The following is a 13,088-nucleotide window of genomic DNA, read 5'->3' as shown; positions in this document are numbered from 1 at the left end:
CACTCTTCCCCAAGCCTGTAGCGTTGCATGGGGTTGTTGTGACCCAAGTGCAGGACCTGACACTTAGCCTTGTTGAATCTCATGCAATTGGCCTCAGCCCATCGATCCAGCCTGTCCAGGTCCCTCTGCAGAGCCTTCCTACGCTCAAGCAGATCAACACTGCTGCCCAACTTGGTGTTGCCTGCAAATTTTTTGAGGGTGCACTCGATCCCCTCATCCAGATATTGATAAAGATATGAAACAGAACTGGCCCCAATACTGAGCGCTGGGGAACACCGCTTGTGACCGACCACCAGCTGGATTTAACTCCATTCACCACAACTCTTTGGGCCCGGACATCCGGCCAGTTTTTTACCCAGCAAAGAGTACACCCATCCAAGCCATGAGCAGCCAGTTTCTCCAGGAGAATGCTGTGGGAAATGGTGTCAAAGGCTTTATTAAAGTCTAGGTAGACAACATCCACAGCCTTTCCCTCATCCACTAAGCAGGTCACCTTGTGATACGTACCTCCTTAATGAACTTTTTGAGAATATTTTTGCTTATGTGAAACACACGGAAAGGATAATTTCTGCTTGTTCACATTACAGCATCGCATAGAGCAAAGTCAAACATAGATAACTAAGGGCATACTCCACCCATTGCCTTTCTATAGCTTTGGCAAGTCCCATTCCAGGTAAATGGAAAAAGTCTACTTTTCTTAATTTGAATTTTTCTGCATTTAATGCAATTTAGATAATAATTTAGGTAATAATCTGTGATCTTTTATATATCTCCAAACACTGATAAACACAAACTAAAGGATATGCAACACTGAATTAATTATTTGATACTAAAGTAATGCTGAAAACGAGTGCAAATGCTCCTCCACTCAACTTACTTGCTGATGTACTCTGCATTCAGTAGCTTGCCACATGTATTGCACTTAAAACAGCCCAAATGCCAGTGTTTGTCCAAGGCAACCAATGACTGCCCATTTTTTATTTCTGAACCACAGCCCCCACAATCTGCAAGAGAAAAATCCAATATGAGTGAATCACACGCTTTAGATGGTCACGCAACAATACTGGTTACTGCAGTATGAGGATCCATTGGTGTCCTAGTAACAGCTTGTGCAGGCTCTAAAGCTTGCTGCTGGCTGCTCACTGATGGATGACAAGTGGTGCTGCCCTAATACTGTCCTAACATTGCTAGAAGACATGAATCATTCAGAGAAAAAAATAGTGACTTAGGTTTCCTAGTGACTTGGGTTTTATTTTAATTCATATATACTGTATTTAAAAGATACGAAGTTTTGCTGATTAAGTTTTCAAGCAACACAAATCAGCCCAATAAAATTAATAAAAAAAGACCTAAAAGTCACGAGATTAAAACAAAGAATTGAACCTTCATATTAGACTTTGCTTCTGGTCTGAAAGCTCATAGTTCAAAATTCTTTTTGCAGCTGTGGAAAAAACTAAGCTGAAATTCTGATGTGAACTTCTGTAACCAAGAAAAATACACCAATACTTAAGAGGCATTACAAATTCCTGAGTAGTAGTGACATTGCAACATGTGAAAGTGACGGCTAGCTATATATTTATTATTTATAGAAATTCACTTATATATTTATTATTTATAGAAATTCATTTATATGAAGTTTTAAGGAAAATTAAATGCAAAACATGTCATAACTGAATAACATAAGCTAGGCTATGTTGGTTAAGCAGGCTAGACATGAAGTAGCTATACTCCTCAGAAGAAGTAATTGAGGACAAGACTTTCGGGGGGTTTGGTTGCTTTTTTGTTTTTTTTTTTTTTAATGATGGATGCTTTTGGTTATGGTAGTAAAAGCCAAATCCACTCAGCTTCCCCGCCAACAGTCCACCAGTGAGGGCTCTGTTTAGGGAAGCTACACTGACATGGGATTTGACCCTGGTTCTCTGTATCCTAAATGAATCCTCTGTTACCCTATAGGGTCCAGCTCTCATTCACTCTTCACTTTCTACAGATTCCGATCTATGTATAATTTCCTTACAGAATGTTAAAATAGTTGGAATATGTGGAAAAATAGGGATAAACATCAGTAATAAACTTATTCTAGTATCAATATCTCAGTAATCATTCTAATCCTCCATACGATTGTATCTTCCATCTTATGTGAAAATATGGGGGGTTTTTTAGGAATTCTTCATGTATACCAACAATTTGCTAGAGAAAAGACAAACCCTGAAAGACATCTGAAGAGTCATTTAGAGATGCCAGAAGAGAAAAAAAAACACAACAATGTCTTGCATGGAAGAGAATGATACACAAAAGCATTAAAAAAGATTTATCTAGTTACTAAGAAAGAACTTCAAACATAGGATCTCATTAAAAGATTCAAACAGTCCTCTTAAAAACTTTCTGATTTAAGATGCTATTTAGCTGGTTACATGACCCTAATGAGACGCTCTGTTAGTGCAATTGTAAATGTTTAATTTCTGAGTGCACAACAATAAAGGATAGTTCTTGTTTTCCTTTAGTGGATTTGGAATGGATTAAGGGAGTAATAATGTGTTTCTCTAATATCACCCTGTAGAGCACCAATATGTGGAAACAAGCCCAGCACAAAAGCATGTCCACCACAGATCAGAACATTTGAATTTTGCTAATAAAAGAGAACATTTGGGTGTGTGCCTGGATTTAGTCCCACAAGACAATAAATACTGCAGTATCTATTCTTTAACTGCAATCAGAATTTTTCTGTGATCTCCCCTATACCACGGGTTCATCTGGTAATCTAATTTAATCTCACTGCTTGAGGGTTTATTTCACAAACTTAATACAACACTGTGGGCTCAGATGTCATTCACCTTTCATCTGGTTTAAGTTTGGGTGAGCAGAAATGCACCATTTTGTGAGCTACTTTTTTTTATTCCTAACTGCTGTTTTCTCTGTTAAGTTCCAGATAATTAAAAACAAATATTGTGGTTGCTATGCCAACAGTGCCTATTGATGCAATGTCCTGTCTTGGATGCAGCATCCTTTGGTGACTCACCTAATGTCAACCAATATCTCTGCAGAACACATCAATTTGCTGCTACATGTTTATATTCTTCCCTGAGTACTCTTTCAACATCAACACTGCCACAAGAGGTTTTCACAGATAGCGTTTTATAAAAGAAACAAAACAGGCAGCTAGGTATTTATACAATAATAAAAAAACCAAGGACTCAGGCAAAAAGCAAATATTTGACATTCTTCATTTCTTTCAAACGTAATGCATAAAGGTGAAAACCAATTTGGGAGGATGAAAATAGGAGGACCGGTCAGAAGGAGCAGTGATGTTGGGAGCTCAGTGAGTCCCAAGAGATCTCCTGAAAGCATTCTTGAGCTCAAGTCAGAGATAAATAGGCTGACAAGTAACATACATAGTACGTATCAGGCAGTTCTGAGCCAAGAGCAAAACCAACATAACAGCGGGTCAACATATTACTCGGTCCTTGACTCAGCTTGCTTGAAGTCACATGGTTTTGTGCACTACTGTTCTTTTATAAAAAGAATTGTTCGTTTAAAACATTAAGGTCTTTTCCAAGATGACTGCTGTTAGAACAAGGAGACACTAACGCCATTTATTGCTTTGTGTAATATGTAGCATAGCTACAGACAGCCATTCTGGACTTTCAACTTTCCAGTTCAACCAAGATGTCTCTGACTGCTTGTTTATTCCTGAAACCCTGGTTCTAGCCTAAGGATTAGTAAGTGCTTAGAAAACAGCTGTTATTACATATTGCTCTTTCACATATTACATATTAATCTGAATGTTTCCCAAATTTTTTATTATTTTTTTAGATATTTGGTTAATTTTCTGTACATTGTCATTGGTCAGGCTCTGACATATCCTGCTACATATACATGCATGCGCCTCCATCTATCTGTGGCTGCAGTGCTTCCCATTGACCCATCAAAGCTCTATTCCCCACACCAAGGAGGGATTATACCAATTTCCCGAAGCCTATGAGCTCTGCAGCTCCTGGGCTAGCTGGGTGCTGCATGTCACCGTGAAATCAGAAGATGCTGCCCTGCAGCAGCACTGTAAGACAGTGGGGAAATGAAGTAAGAAAGAGCCAAGAATGGACATAGTCCACACAGGTAAGGAAGATATTTATCTGGGACAACATCATGGCACAATTTACTTGCAGACCAGATGTGGACCTCAGTTTGCCCTTTAAGAAGCCATGGTATCTATCAGTTCACCCCCATCACTACATCATTTGAGAAGCAGAGCTGGTAAGTCTCAGGTGAAGATCAAATCAAATTATTTTAGAAGTCCAGTCTACAGTGAGGCAGATATATGGATTTGAACCAAGACTCTTATCTGAATCCATTAAAACCTGTAGCAAGCAAGATTTCCTCCATTTCTAATGAGTTTTAAAGCAGACCTGTATTTGAGGTTTAAATACTCGCATCTGTTTGAGATTTTATTCAGGGAAAATCTAAACTTTTGTTTTCCAAGGTCAGGTTTTGCTACAAAGACATGCTTCCAGTGCTCCTTCCCTTTGAGGCAAGTGGTTTGCTGAGGTTTGCAGGTATCTGTGCACTGGGGAGGCTTGGTGCAGTGACCTGAGAGAGCTGGGGAAATGCAACACCAGAAAAACTCTCTATGGTGGGTGTGCATGTACAGAGAAAGGGAATGTAAGTACATTAAAGGATTCTGTATCACAGATAATCAAATGAAGTTGTTCTGTCAATACTCAACCAGGCAAATAATTTCCATTAAAGTCAAAGCCACTTTTCCCATATGACAAAGAGTCAAACAGATGATAGGCCGTTAAAGTATGGATCTGCAAATGCAGCCAGCCAAGATGGCTGAGGATGATCCACCTCTGGAATAAGTGACAAGAGAAAGCACCTAAGAGAGCAGGCCATCCCCTCCCCAAAAGAGAACAGCATTAGCAAGAGAGGAATCAGCATAGTGTCTCTCACTGCATTCATACAGCAGCTTTTGCTGACGAACTGGAGAAAGGAGACGGTGAAAACTTCCGTAAAAAGAGAGATGTGGGGAAAAACAAAGAAAAAAGAAAAAAAAGGAGACATTTCTCCCTGAGGTGAGCTGGATTCCTTATAGGCAAAGAGCAATCTATTGGGTCTTTCCTCAGCCATGCCGAATCCAGCTCGATGCGATATGATAGCAATTAAAAATATTTCTGTCTTTGCTGTTTAATTTAATTGCTGTTGATGTTTAACTCCATATAGGCGGTGGGTGAATGTTGAAGCATGGCAGCTCTCCTCGTGAACAAATCAGCAGAGGAACGGAGTTCAGAGCAACAATGCCACTCTATGATCTGCTGCAAAAAACATGTTATGAAAAGACCACATTTCTTCTCTGCAGTGTTTGTATCTTCTGATAATACACAATAGTATTGAGGTCAAGGCAAATGTCCCTCTGGTCACGTTGCATACATTAACCCTTCCTGTGTAGTATTTAGCCATGCAGCCGTGTCACTGATATTTTCTGAAGCAGCCCTGGAACACTTACAAATTATTAAATATTATGTTGGATTTTATTTTAGCTGGAGTTGGACTAAATGCTCAAAAATATTAACGTCTAGATTACGCCTTTCTCAAGGCGTAACTCAAATAATTTGAATTACTCCATTTTTAATCAAATGTTCTGGGAGGTTCTGTGTATTGTTAACCCTATAAGGGCACCATTTGTGTTTCTTTTTAATATCAGACTTCTCAGAAAACCGCCATATACTTTTTCACATGACTACACTGTATTTCTTGACACCTTTTAAGTAGCATAGTGGTAAAAATTCCAGTTAAACATGTCAGTGTAAAATTGTGTTCTTTAAACTTGTGCAGACTAGGAAGTACCAACAGAAAAGAGCAGAAACCCCTACTTACTTCGCAGGTTCTGTACGGGGAAAGAGCCGGTGCTGCTGGAAGGGGGCAGGGAACATTTCTGGCAGATGCACTCCTTCCCATTAAAAGTCACCCGGTCACCCGCAGGGAAAGGCAGCCTGCAACAGAGGAAAAAAAAAAAAGCATACAGGTTTTGATAACATCTCACGCCTTTATCAAAATTTAATATCTTCCCTTAAAGGAACTGATTATTACTCTGGTTTCTTTTTCTCTACTTGCCCAGTTCTCATTCACGATTTTTCAGCCACTTGGAGGCTAAGGTGTTGAAGGGACATATCAAACAGACAATTGCAAGTGCAGACATTACAGCTACTTAGAAAAAAAATAATATATCACAATGAGCACTCAAGTCCAAATCCTTGTGTATCTAAGAAATGTAGTATCAGCTACAGATACTATCAGATCACTAACAGGATCAGTTACAGAATGAAAATAAAATTGGCATTACAGGAAGTACAGGCAAATGCAGCTGTTTTTATGTTGTTAAAATACTGCATGAGAGTGAGGACTTTTATACATTAAAAAACCAGCACTTGTCCTCCCAACTTTGATCATATCAAAGTCCTTCTCTTAATCTGTATGCTCAGAAAGCAAACGTCAGTGAACTCTCACAGGAGAAAATATATCCCAGTTATAAAACCCAAAGTGGCTACATTACTTGTTTGCTCTACTCAACAACAGTTCCCCTACACTTAATTAAATCCTTTCTTTTTATCAACGTCCTTAAAACAAAAAGCTTTCCGCCATGAGCTTTCTTGTCTGGGCACAGAAACTACTGAGTTTTTTTTCTCTAAGAGGACCAGATGGACAAATCACTTCAAAATGCAGCAAAGGATGGTGAGGATTTAGAAACACATTTCACTCCACCAAAGCTCATGTCTGACTAAATCCCGAGCTATCAAAATATGGCTTAAGTGGGGCACAAACATAATGCAAGCCTTCTGCCTCATGGAGAAGTCCATCTGATGAGATGATTTCACTAACATTTCATTAAAACTCTGCCTGACATTCCCCCACAAATGCTATCAAATTCATACCAATTGAGAGGTTGTCTTCACTAGCTTCACTACAAAAGCTACACAGATACTTCTTGCTAAGCATAAATATTATTTTGCTCCCTAAACTCCCAAGAGTGGCTTATTCTACATTTGTGTTTCATTTAAAAGTAAATTTTTATTACTTAAAAAGTGAACAAAAGCAATGCTGTCCTTTGTTTCTAAATAATGTTACTAAAATCTATTTTAAATCAGCTAAATAAGTGTTCAACGCTGTCACCCATTTTGGACCATAGGCAATACTTTAAAAATTATGAGGACACATGGAATTTAAATATTGTTATATCTTTGGATATCTGACAATGAATTCTGCTTTTCAACTGTTTTTTTTTCCTTCATTAATGACTTAATACTCCAAATACTTTCTACGTTCTTACTTACCTAAACTTAAGCTAAGGAAAAATATTTTATGGAAATAGCCTTTAAAATTGTCATGCTCTTTGACACAACTAGATGTTCCATGCGTGATTCTGGTACAAACAGGCCCAACGCCATGTTAGTACAGAGCCAGGAGTCCTAAATTTCCACGTGTTCAAGAGAGGATTTTCTACTGTGACTTTTACTCGATAACCTGATCAGAAGAAGACAACACTGCCTCTAGTATAACAGACAGGATGTGATGGAGCCACACTGCTCCAATGAGCAGCAAGTCTGTCCCGTCTTGCAGCAATCCAGCAGCAGCAAGCTCCTGTGTTATGTAGACATATATAAAAAAAAGTTCTTTTTAGGTCATAACTGTTATTTGCAATGGATTTTTATACTGCTTAAAGTCACAGAGCCTTCTAATATATGGAATAATAAAAGGGTTTCATGAACATCACAGAACAGTTGAGGTTGGAAAGGACCTCTGGACATGAACACACATTCATTTGAATAAAAAGTACCAAATGTGATACACTTCTATATAGACAATAAAAATTAATGACTAATTACCAAAACCTGTCTTAACAATGGAGTGATATAATTCAAATGCTGTCCTAGTTTTCTACTGCCAATGTGAAAGACACCATTTAATCATGTTCTCATTTTAATAAAATGTTACAAAATCAAGTCTAGAACTAAGCACTATTGATTGACCTGGAAAGGCACAAGCCAAGGCATTTCAACTGTTCCAGAACTGAGACAAGAACTTGTAATTGACCTCCTGTGTGTGTTTTAGGAAGACATCTCATCTTGATTTACAGACACCCATATATTTATTATGACCACTGGTAATCTATTTTGAATTAAACCCCCACAAAAATGGTAACCTGCTCCACAGATACAATCACACAACTACACTGCCATACAACTACCACAATGTCTTTCATTCTTATGCATAGTTGCATGCCCTGGGCAGGATATTACCATCAAGTATGGTTTGCCATACTCTTTACGGGGAACAAGACTGGGACTCAGCCAATGACCCAACTGGACTCTCGTGAGAGGTCTCAGTAAAACAGCAGGCTTTGCACTGTTAATAATCCTAGAGATGGTGATATCCTCGAAGCCATGAATGATTCACTGCTCTGAAGAAGTACTGTGACTACTGAGCAGTCTTGTATCTAGTATATTAGGAGCAGAAGCCAGAGGCAAAGTTAATATTTTTTTTGCCTCAATGATTTACCTAACAAAAATCCAGCTGAACTTCCAGCTGAACACAGAAGCCCATCTAAAACAGATGCACCAAGTATCAAGTAAAGTAGAAGCAGAGACTATTCACTTTGAATTGGCTCAGCTACATCAGGCAATTAAACAATCTGAAAGAAAATACAGTTAAAACTTAGAGAGGAATAGGATAATTGACCTCTTACAGCACAAGACAGAGCCAGATAGATGACACCCACAAATCATGCCAAAGCTCACGGGCACCACAGCGTGCCACAGAGCCTCCTTCGGGGTGAGCGTGTGTGGAGGCTTTCCTATCCCACAAACTATCTTACTTGGTCTATTTTCTGTATTCACTGTGCCCTTCCATTCAGAGGGGAGAGGGCAACAATTTCACTTCTCTATTAAGTTTTTCCACGTCTGCAAGATACCCTGCTCTACAAAAGCAGGGAAATCCTCCTTGGAAGTTGTCTTCCCAAAGGTACAGGCGGATGTTTCCTTCCCTCACTGGTCTTCTAAACTCATAATTAGGTCTTGGCGTTTGCTTCACTATTTCGTTCATTGGGAATCCAGAATTCATATACAACACATTTGCCAGTATTTCTGTAACATCTGACCTCTCCCTTTCACAAGCAGTCCTACTCGAGGATTTCAACGCTGGTACGAGTGAAGGCACAACAGAAGGTGGTAACAGTCAATTAACGAGTTTCAGTTTCTGAGCTCTTTAACTTGTGAGCAGGATTATATATAGCATTGTAGGTTAAGAGCGGCGTATCTGCCCTGGAATATAATGACATCTCACAACCATTCACCCACTGAACATTGCTAGGTATGGGTTTTAATTAGCTACTTATCCTTTTAAAAATATTCAGTGTGATTTTCACAGTTGGATAATCTATTTTTAAAATGAGAATTAAGAGCATCTTTAAAGCAGCTCTCTGAAATGACTTGTAGGATTTTAATACATCTTCTATGATTCATTTCCCAGTGAATTTTGTTTTATCCACCTGCCTACAATATTTGTAAACCCAGAAACAACTGGAGCTGACCAATAAAATTATATTGTAAAACATCAAACCACCACCAGCCTAATCCAGGGTAACTGTGTGCTGACACTGAAAGGTCTGGACCTGGTCTTGTCCTTCTCTGCACTGTGCCGCAACCTATGCAGCTGTGGGCAGGTCATTCAAGCTTTCTGGGCCAAAAGAAAATATTAAATTTTTTTCAGAGCAGACGGATGGCATTCTGTTCTTTAAGTTGCTGATCTGACTCTGTGGCTGAACAGTCAACTAAATTTGATATAAGAAAATTAACAGAAGCATATGGTCAGGGATGTGGGGAGAGCAGATCTATCCATTTCAGTAGCAGCCTGCAGTTACACTGGGTCAGGTGTAATGTCAGACTGCAACCTGGGGGCCCACAGGATCAAATTCTTCTTTAACTTGTACCTGGTACAATCACATCCCTTAAGGTTGCTCCATAGAGAGAAATTTGACCCAGGATGTTAAACCTGATTAGACAAAGTGGGAGTTACTTTCTATCTACTGCCTTCGCAAATATCAACAAGGGCAAATGCTAAGTCCTGCACCCAGGGAGGAATAACCCCATGCACCTTGAGGGTCAATCAGCTGGAAAGCGTAAAAAGATGTAGCGGTCCTGGTGGACACCAAGTTGAACATGAGTCAGCAGAGTGTCCCTGTGGTAAAGGCGGCCAACTGCACACTGGGCTGCATTAGTGTAGTCAGCAGGTCCAGGGAAGTGATCTTTCCCTCTTTTCATCATTTGAGAGACTGCATCTGGAGCAATGTGTACCATTTTGGGCTCCTCAGGACAAGATTTACTGGAGGGAGACCAGTGGAGGTGGTTAGGTCCAGAGCTGGAGCACAGGACGCATGAGCAGGGACTGAAGGAGATGGACTTGTTCAGCCTTAAAATGCTCAGAGGAGATTTTACTGCTGTTTAAAACTACCTGATGACACATATATGAAATTGGAGCCAGGTTCTTGCCAGAAGCATAGAGTGAAAGGACAAGAGGCAGCAGACATAAGCTGGAACACGGGAAATGCCAACTCAATATAAGGAGAAAAAAAACCTGCCATGAGCATGCTCAAATACTGGAACAGGCTGTCCAGAGAGTCTGTGGGATCTCCATCCTTGGAGATATTTAAAATGTGACCGGACAATGCCCTCAGCAGCATGCTCAAACTGGACTTGCCTTGAGCCAGGGGCTGAACCACAGGACCTCCAGAGGTCCCCTCCATCTTACATGACTCTAGGGCTACAGGCATGCTCCATGCGTAAACCTGAAGAGCTGGATAGCAAGACTCCTTTGTTCAGGAAGCACCATATATTGATAAATGTATTTGTTTTAGAATCAAAATGCCAAGAAGAACACTCAGTCTGATTTCAAAACGTTGGCCTCAACATCCAGATGAAGAAGCCTGCTTCATGAGATGCTTTAAGAAGCACCCAGTACTGCTTAAGTGGGAACCAATCTCTTTCAAAATTCAGCAGCACTAAAAAAGTGAGCAATTAAAAAGGTTTAGCATATATGAAAAGTCTGACATAATTGCTACATTCCAGAACAAACTGAATTTTAACTTCTAATTTTCAATATTGTCTTAATTTCTTAAGACGCACATACACAAAAGCCCTCAGCTTCTTTCTAGAAATAGCAGTGTTGTATGTAGGACTATAAAACCCTTTGTTAAAAAAAAAAAAAAAAGTTTTTAGTTTTCTGATTTTTTATATTCAACTGCCTGGCCACAGCGATTACTTTCTTGAAGATAACAGAAATACAAATGGATTGAGAGAGGTTTTAGATCTGGATTTGGCACAAAACCCCTTGAAGAGTATGTAACTGCCTCTTGCCCCTCCACCATTTTTCACCTCTGCATGGCACATACTCAACTTCTGTCAATATGCTGTTTCAAGACAAAGGTTTCTAAATTCAGACAAAATACTGAACTCAGATATCCAAATTCTGTAAAGCAAACATGTACCTATTTGGTTATTAACCTGGAACGTACATCCTAATTTATCCCCTCAGCCAAGCAAGAGTCAAATTGTCCTCCTCTCTTCATCATTTACATGTCACAAAAAGCTGTATTTTCCCAAGCTTTAATTATGAGAATACTGAAATTAAAGGGAAAATTATTGTACACATTCCTCCAACTGGGTGAATAAACAACACCCGCAACTTTACCAGTTACATTAACCCTTAAAACCAAAACCCAGATTTTTGATACCCTATGCACACACAGCACATCAGTAACATTGAAATCAAATATAGAGTCTTTGTATAGTACAGCCTTATGCAGACCATACATCTTACATATGTATGGTCTGCCTAGATGTATTAATACATTTATATAACTTATTATCACACTAAGACTTCTCCTGAAAACTCCATTTTCCAAAGTATTATCACAGGTATGATTACCCACTGCTTTTTGAAAGACTCAATTTCCTGCCCTTTCCCTACATAAGATACTCCTGGGAGCCTTACAGTCCTGTCTCTGACAGCCGTACAAGAGCTTCTTGCACAATTTCAATAAAACTCAGCTTCTACTGACACAGATAGCCTTAATTTTCTCCCTCTTTCTATTTCACTTTTACAAACACGTGAACCTTTTGGAGGAAATGTCTTTGGCAGCTCTCTGGAGGACAGTTAATGAAACTGTAAGAATAAGAAGTTAATGAAGTTAATAAGTTAATGAAACTGTAAGAATAAGATTGCTCACCCACTTCCTTGGAATTCAGAGTAAGCAGTTAATCCGCAACGTTTTTCAATCTATGTTGTTATTCTTCTACTCATTCCTAGTTTAGGCATTATCACCATCAAACACAACAGCAGAAAACGGTTTCACTGGTCTATAAGCAGCACTGGAAGAAGAAGGGGCTAAACCCTCAATCTTTATGCCAGCAGAGCAATCATGCGATTAAAACCTGAATTTGTTTAAGAGCCAACTGGTCAACGCAAGATAGAGAGAAACAATCACACAGGACGATACATTATACTGTACTTTTAATAGTCAGTTTTTCTCTGGCTACTAATTCATTTTTTCACACTTTGATGTGTGGCAGCCCAGGGCAATAGCATCTGAGTCCCAGGGGGTGCCCAGGGATGAGTTGGGTTTCTGACAGACAAGCTTTTTCACAGAGGAGGCCAGCAGCTTATCACCACGGTGCAGAGGGCACCAGGGAATACAGCTCTTTTCTGTGACACTGCGCCACGTGGCTTTCAAAAGTAGCAATACCAGGAGCTCCAGAAAACGAATGGACTTGTGTAACTGGCTTTTTCCCATTGCTCCAGCTAGCTGTATGCACATTAGATTTTCCCACTGATTTTACCATCTGAAGCAATATACACTTCCCACCAGTTTCTATTCAAATCTTATCTTCTCTGAAAATAAGAAAAAAAGGAGTTGCTGCTGTGACTGGTTTACTACTCAATGCAGGAACAGTTTAAAAGCGTCACTTCAGAGCTACAGAAATACAGATTATAAAAGTGCTCGTTTAAAGCTCTTAACGATCCTGCACCACTCCGCAGACCCTTGT

At 39.5% G+C, this 13,088-nt stretch overlaps 1 protein-coding gene across 7 annotated transcripts in view; it reads right to left on the bottom strand.

The window, feature by feature from the left end:
• ABLIM2 (actin binding LIM protein family, member 2) overlaps positions 1–13,088 on the bottom strand; it is a 117,437-nt gene that overhangs the window by 76,393 nt on the left and 27,956 nt on the right. For all 7 annotated transcript variants that reach the window (XM_009328825.1, XM_009328827.1, XM_009328826.1 and 4 more), the window contains exons 4-5: positions 5,869–5,984; positions 878–1,004 (exon numbers count right to left, since the gene is read on the bottom strand). In XM_009328825.1, coding sequence (XP_009327100.1) covers positions 878–1,004; positions 5,869–5,984 — 243 coding nt within the window. The remainder of the gene's footprint in view (positions 1–877; positions 1,005–5,868; positions 5,985–13,088) is intronic.

Source organism: Pygoscelis adeliae, unplaced genomic scaffold (genome assembly GCF_000699105.1).
Source record: "Pygoscelis adeliae isolate BGI_AS28 unplaced genomic scaffold, ASM69910v1 Scaffold66, whole genome shotgun sequence".
NCBI lineage: Eukaryota > Metazoa > Chordata > Aves > Sphenisciformes > Spheniscidae > Pygoscelis > Pygoscelis adeliae.
The sequence above is the reverse complement of the archived record's forward strand: the minus strand, read 5'-3'. Positions and strand labels throughout refer to the sequence as shown.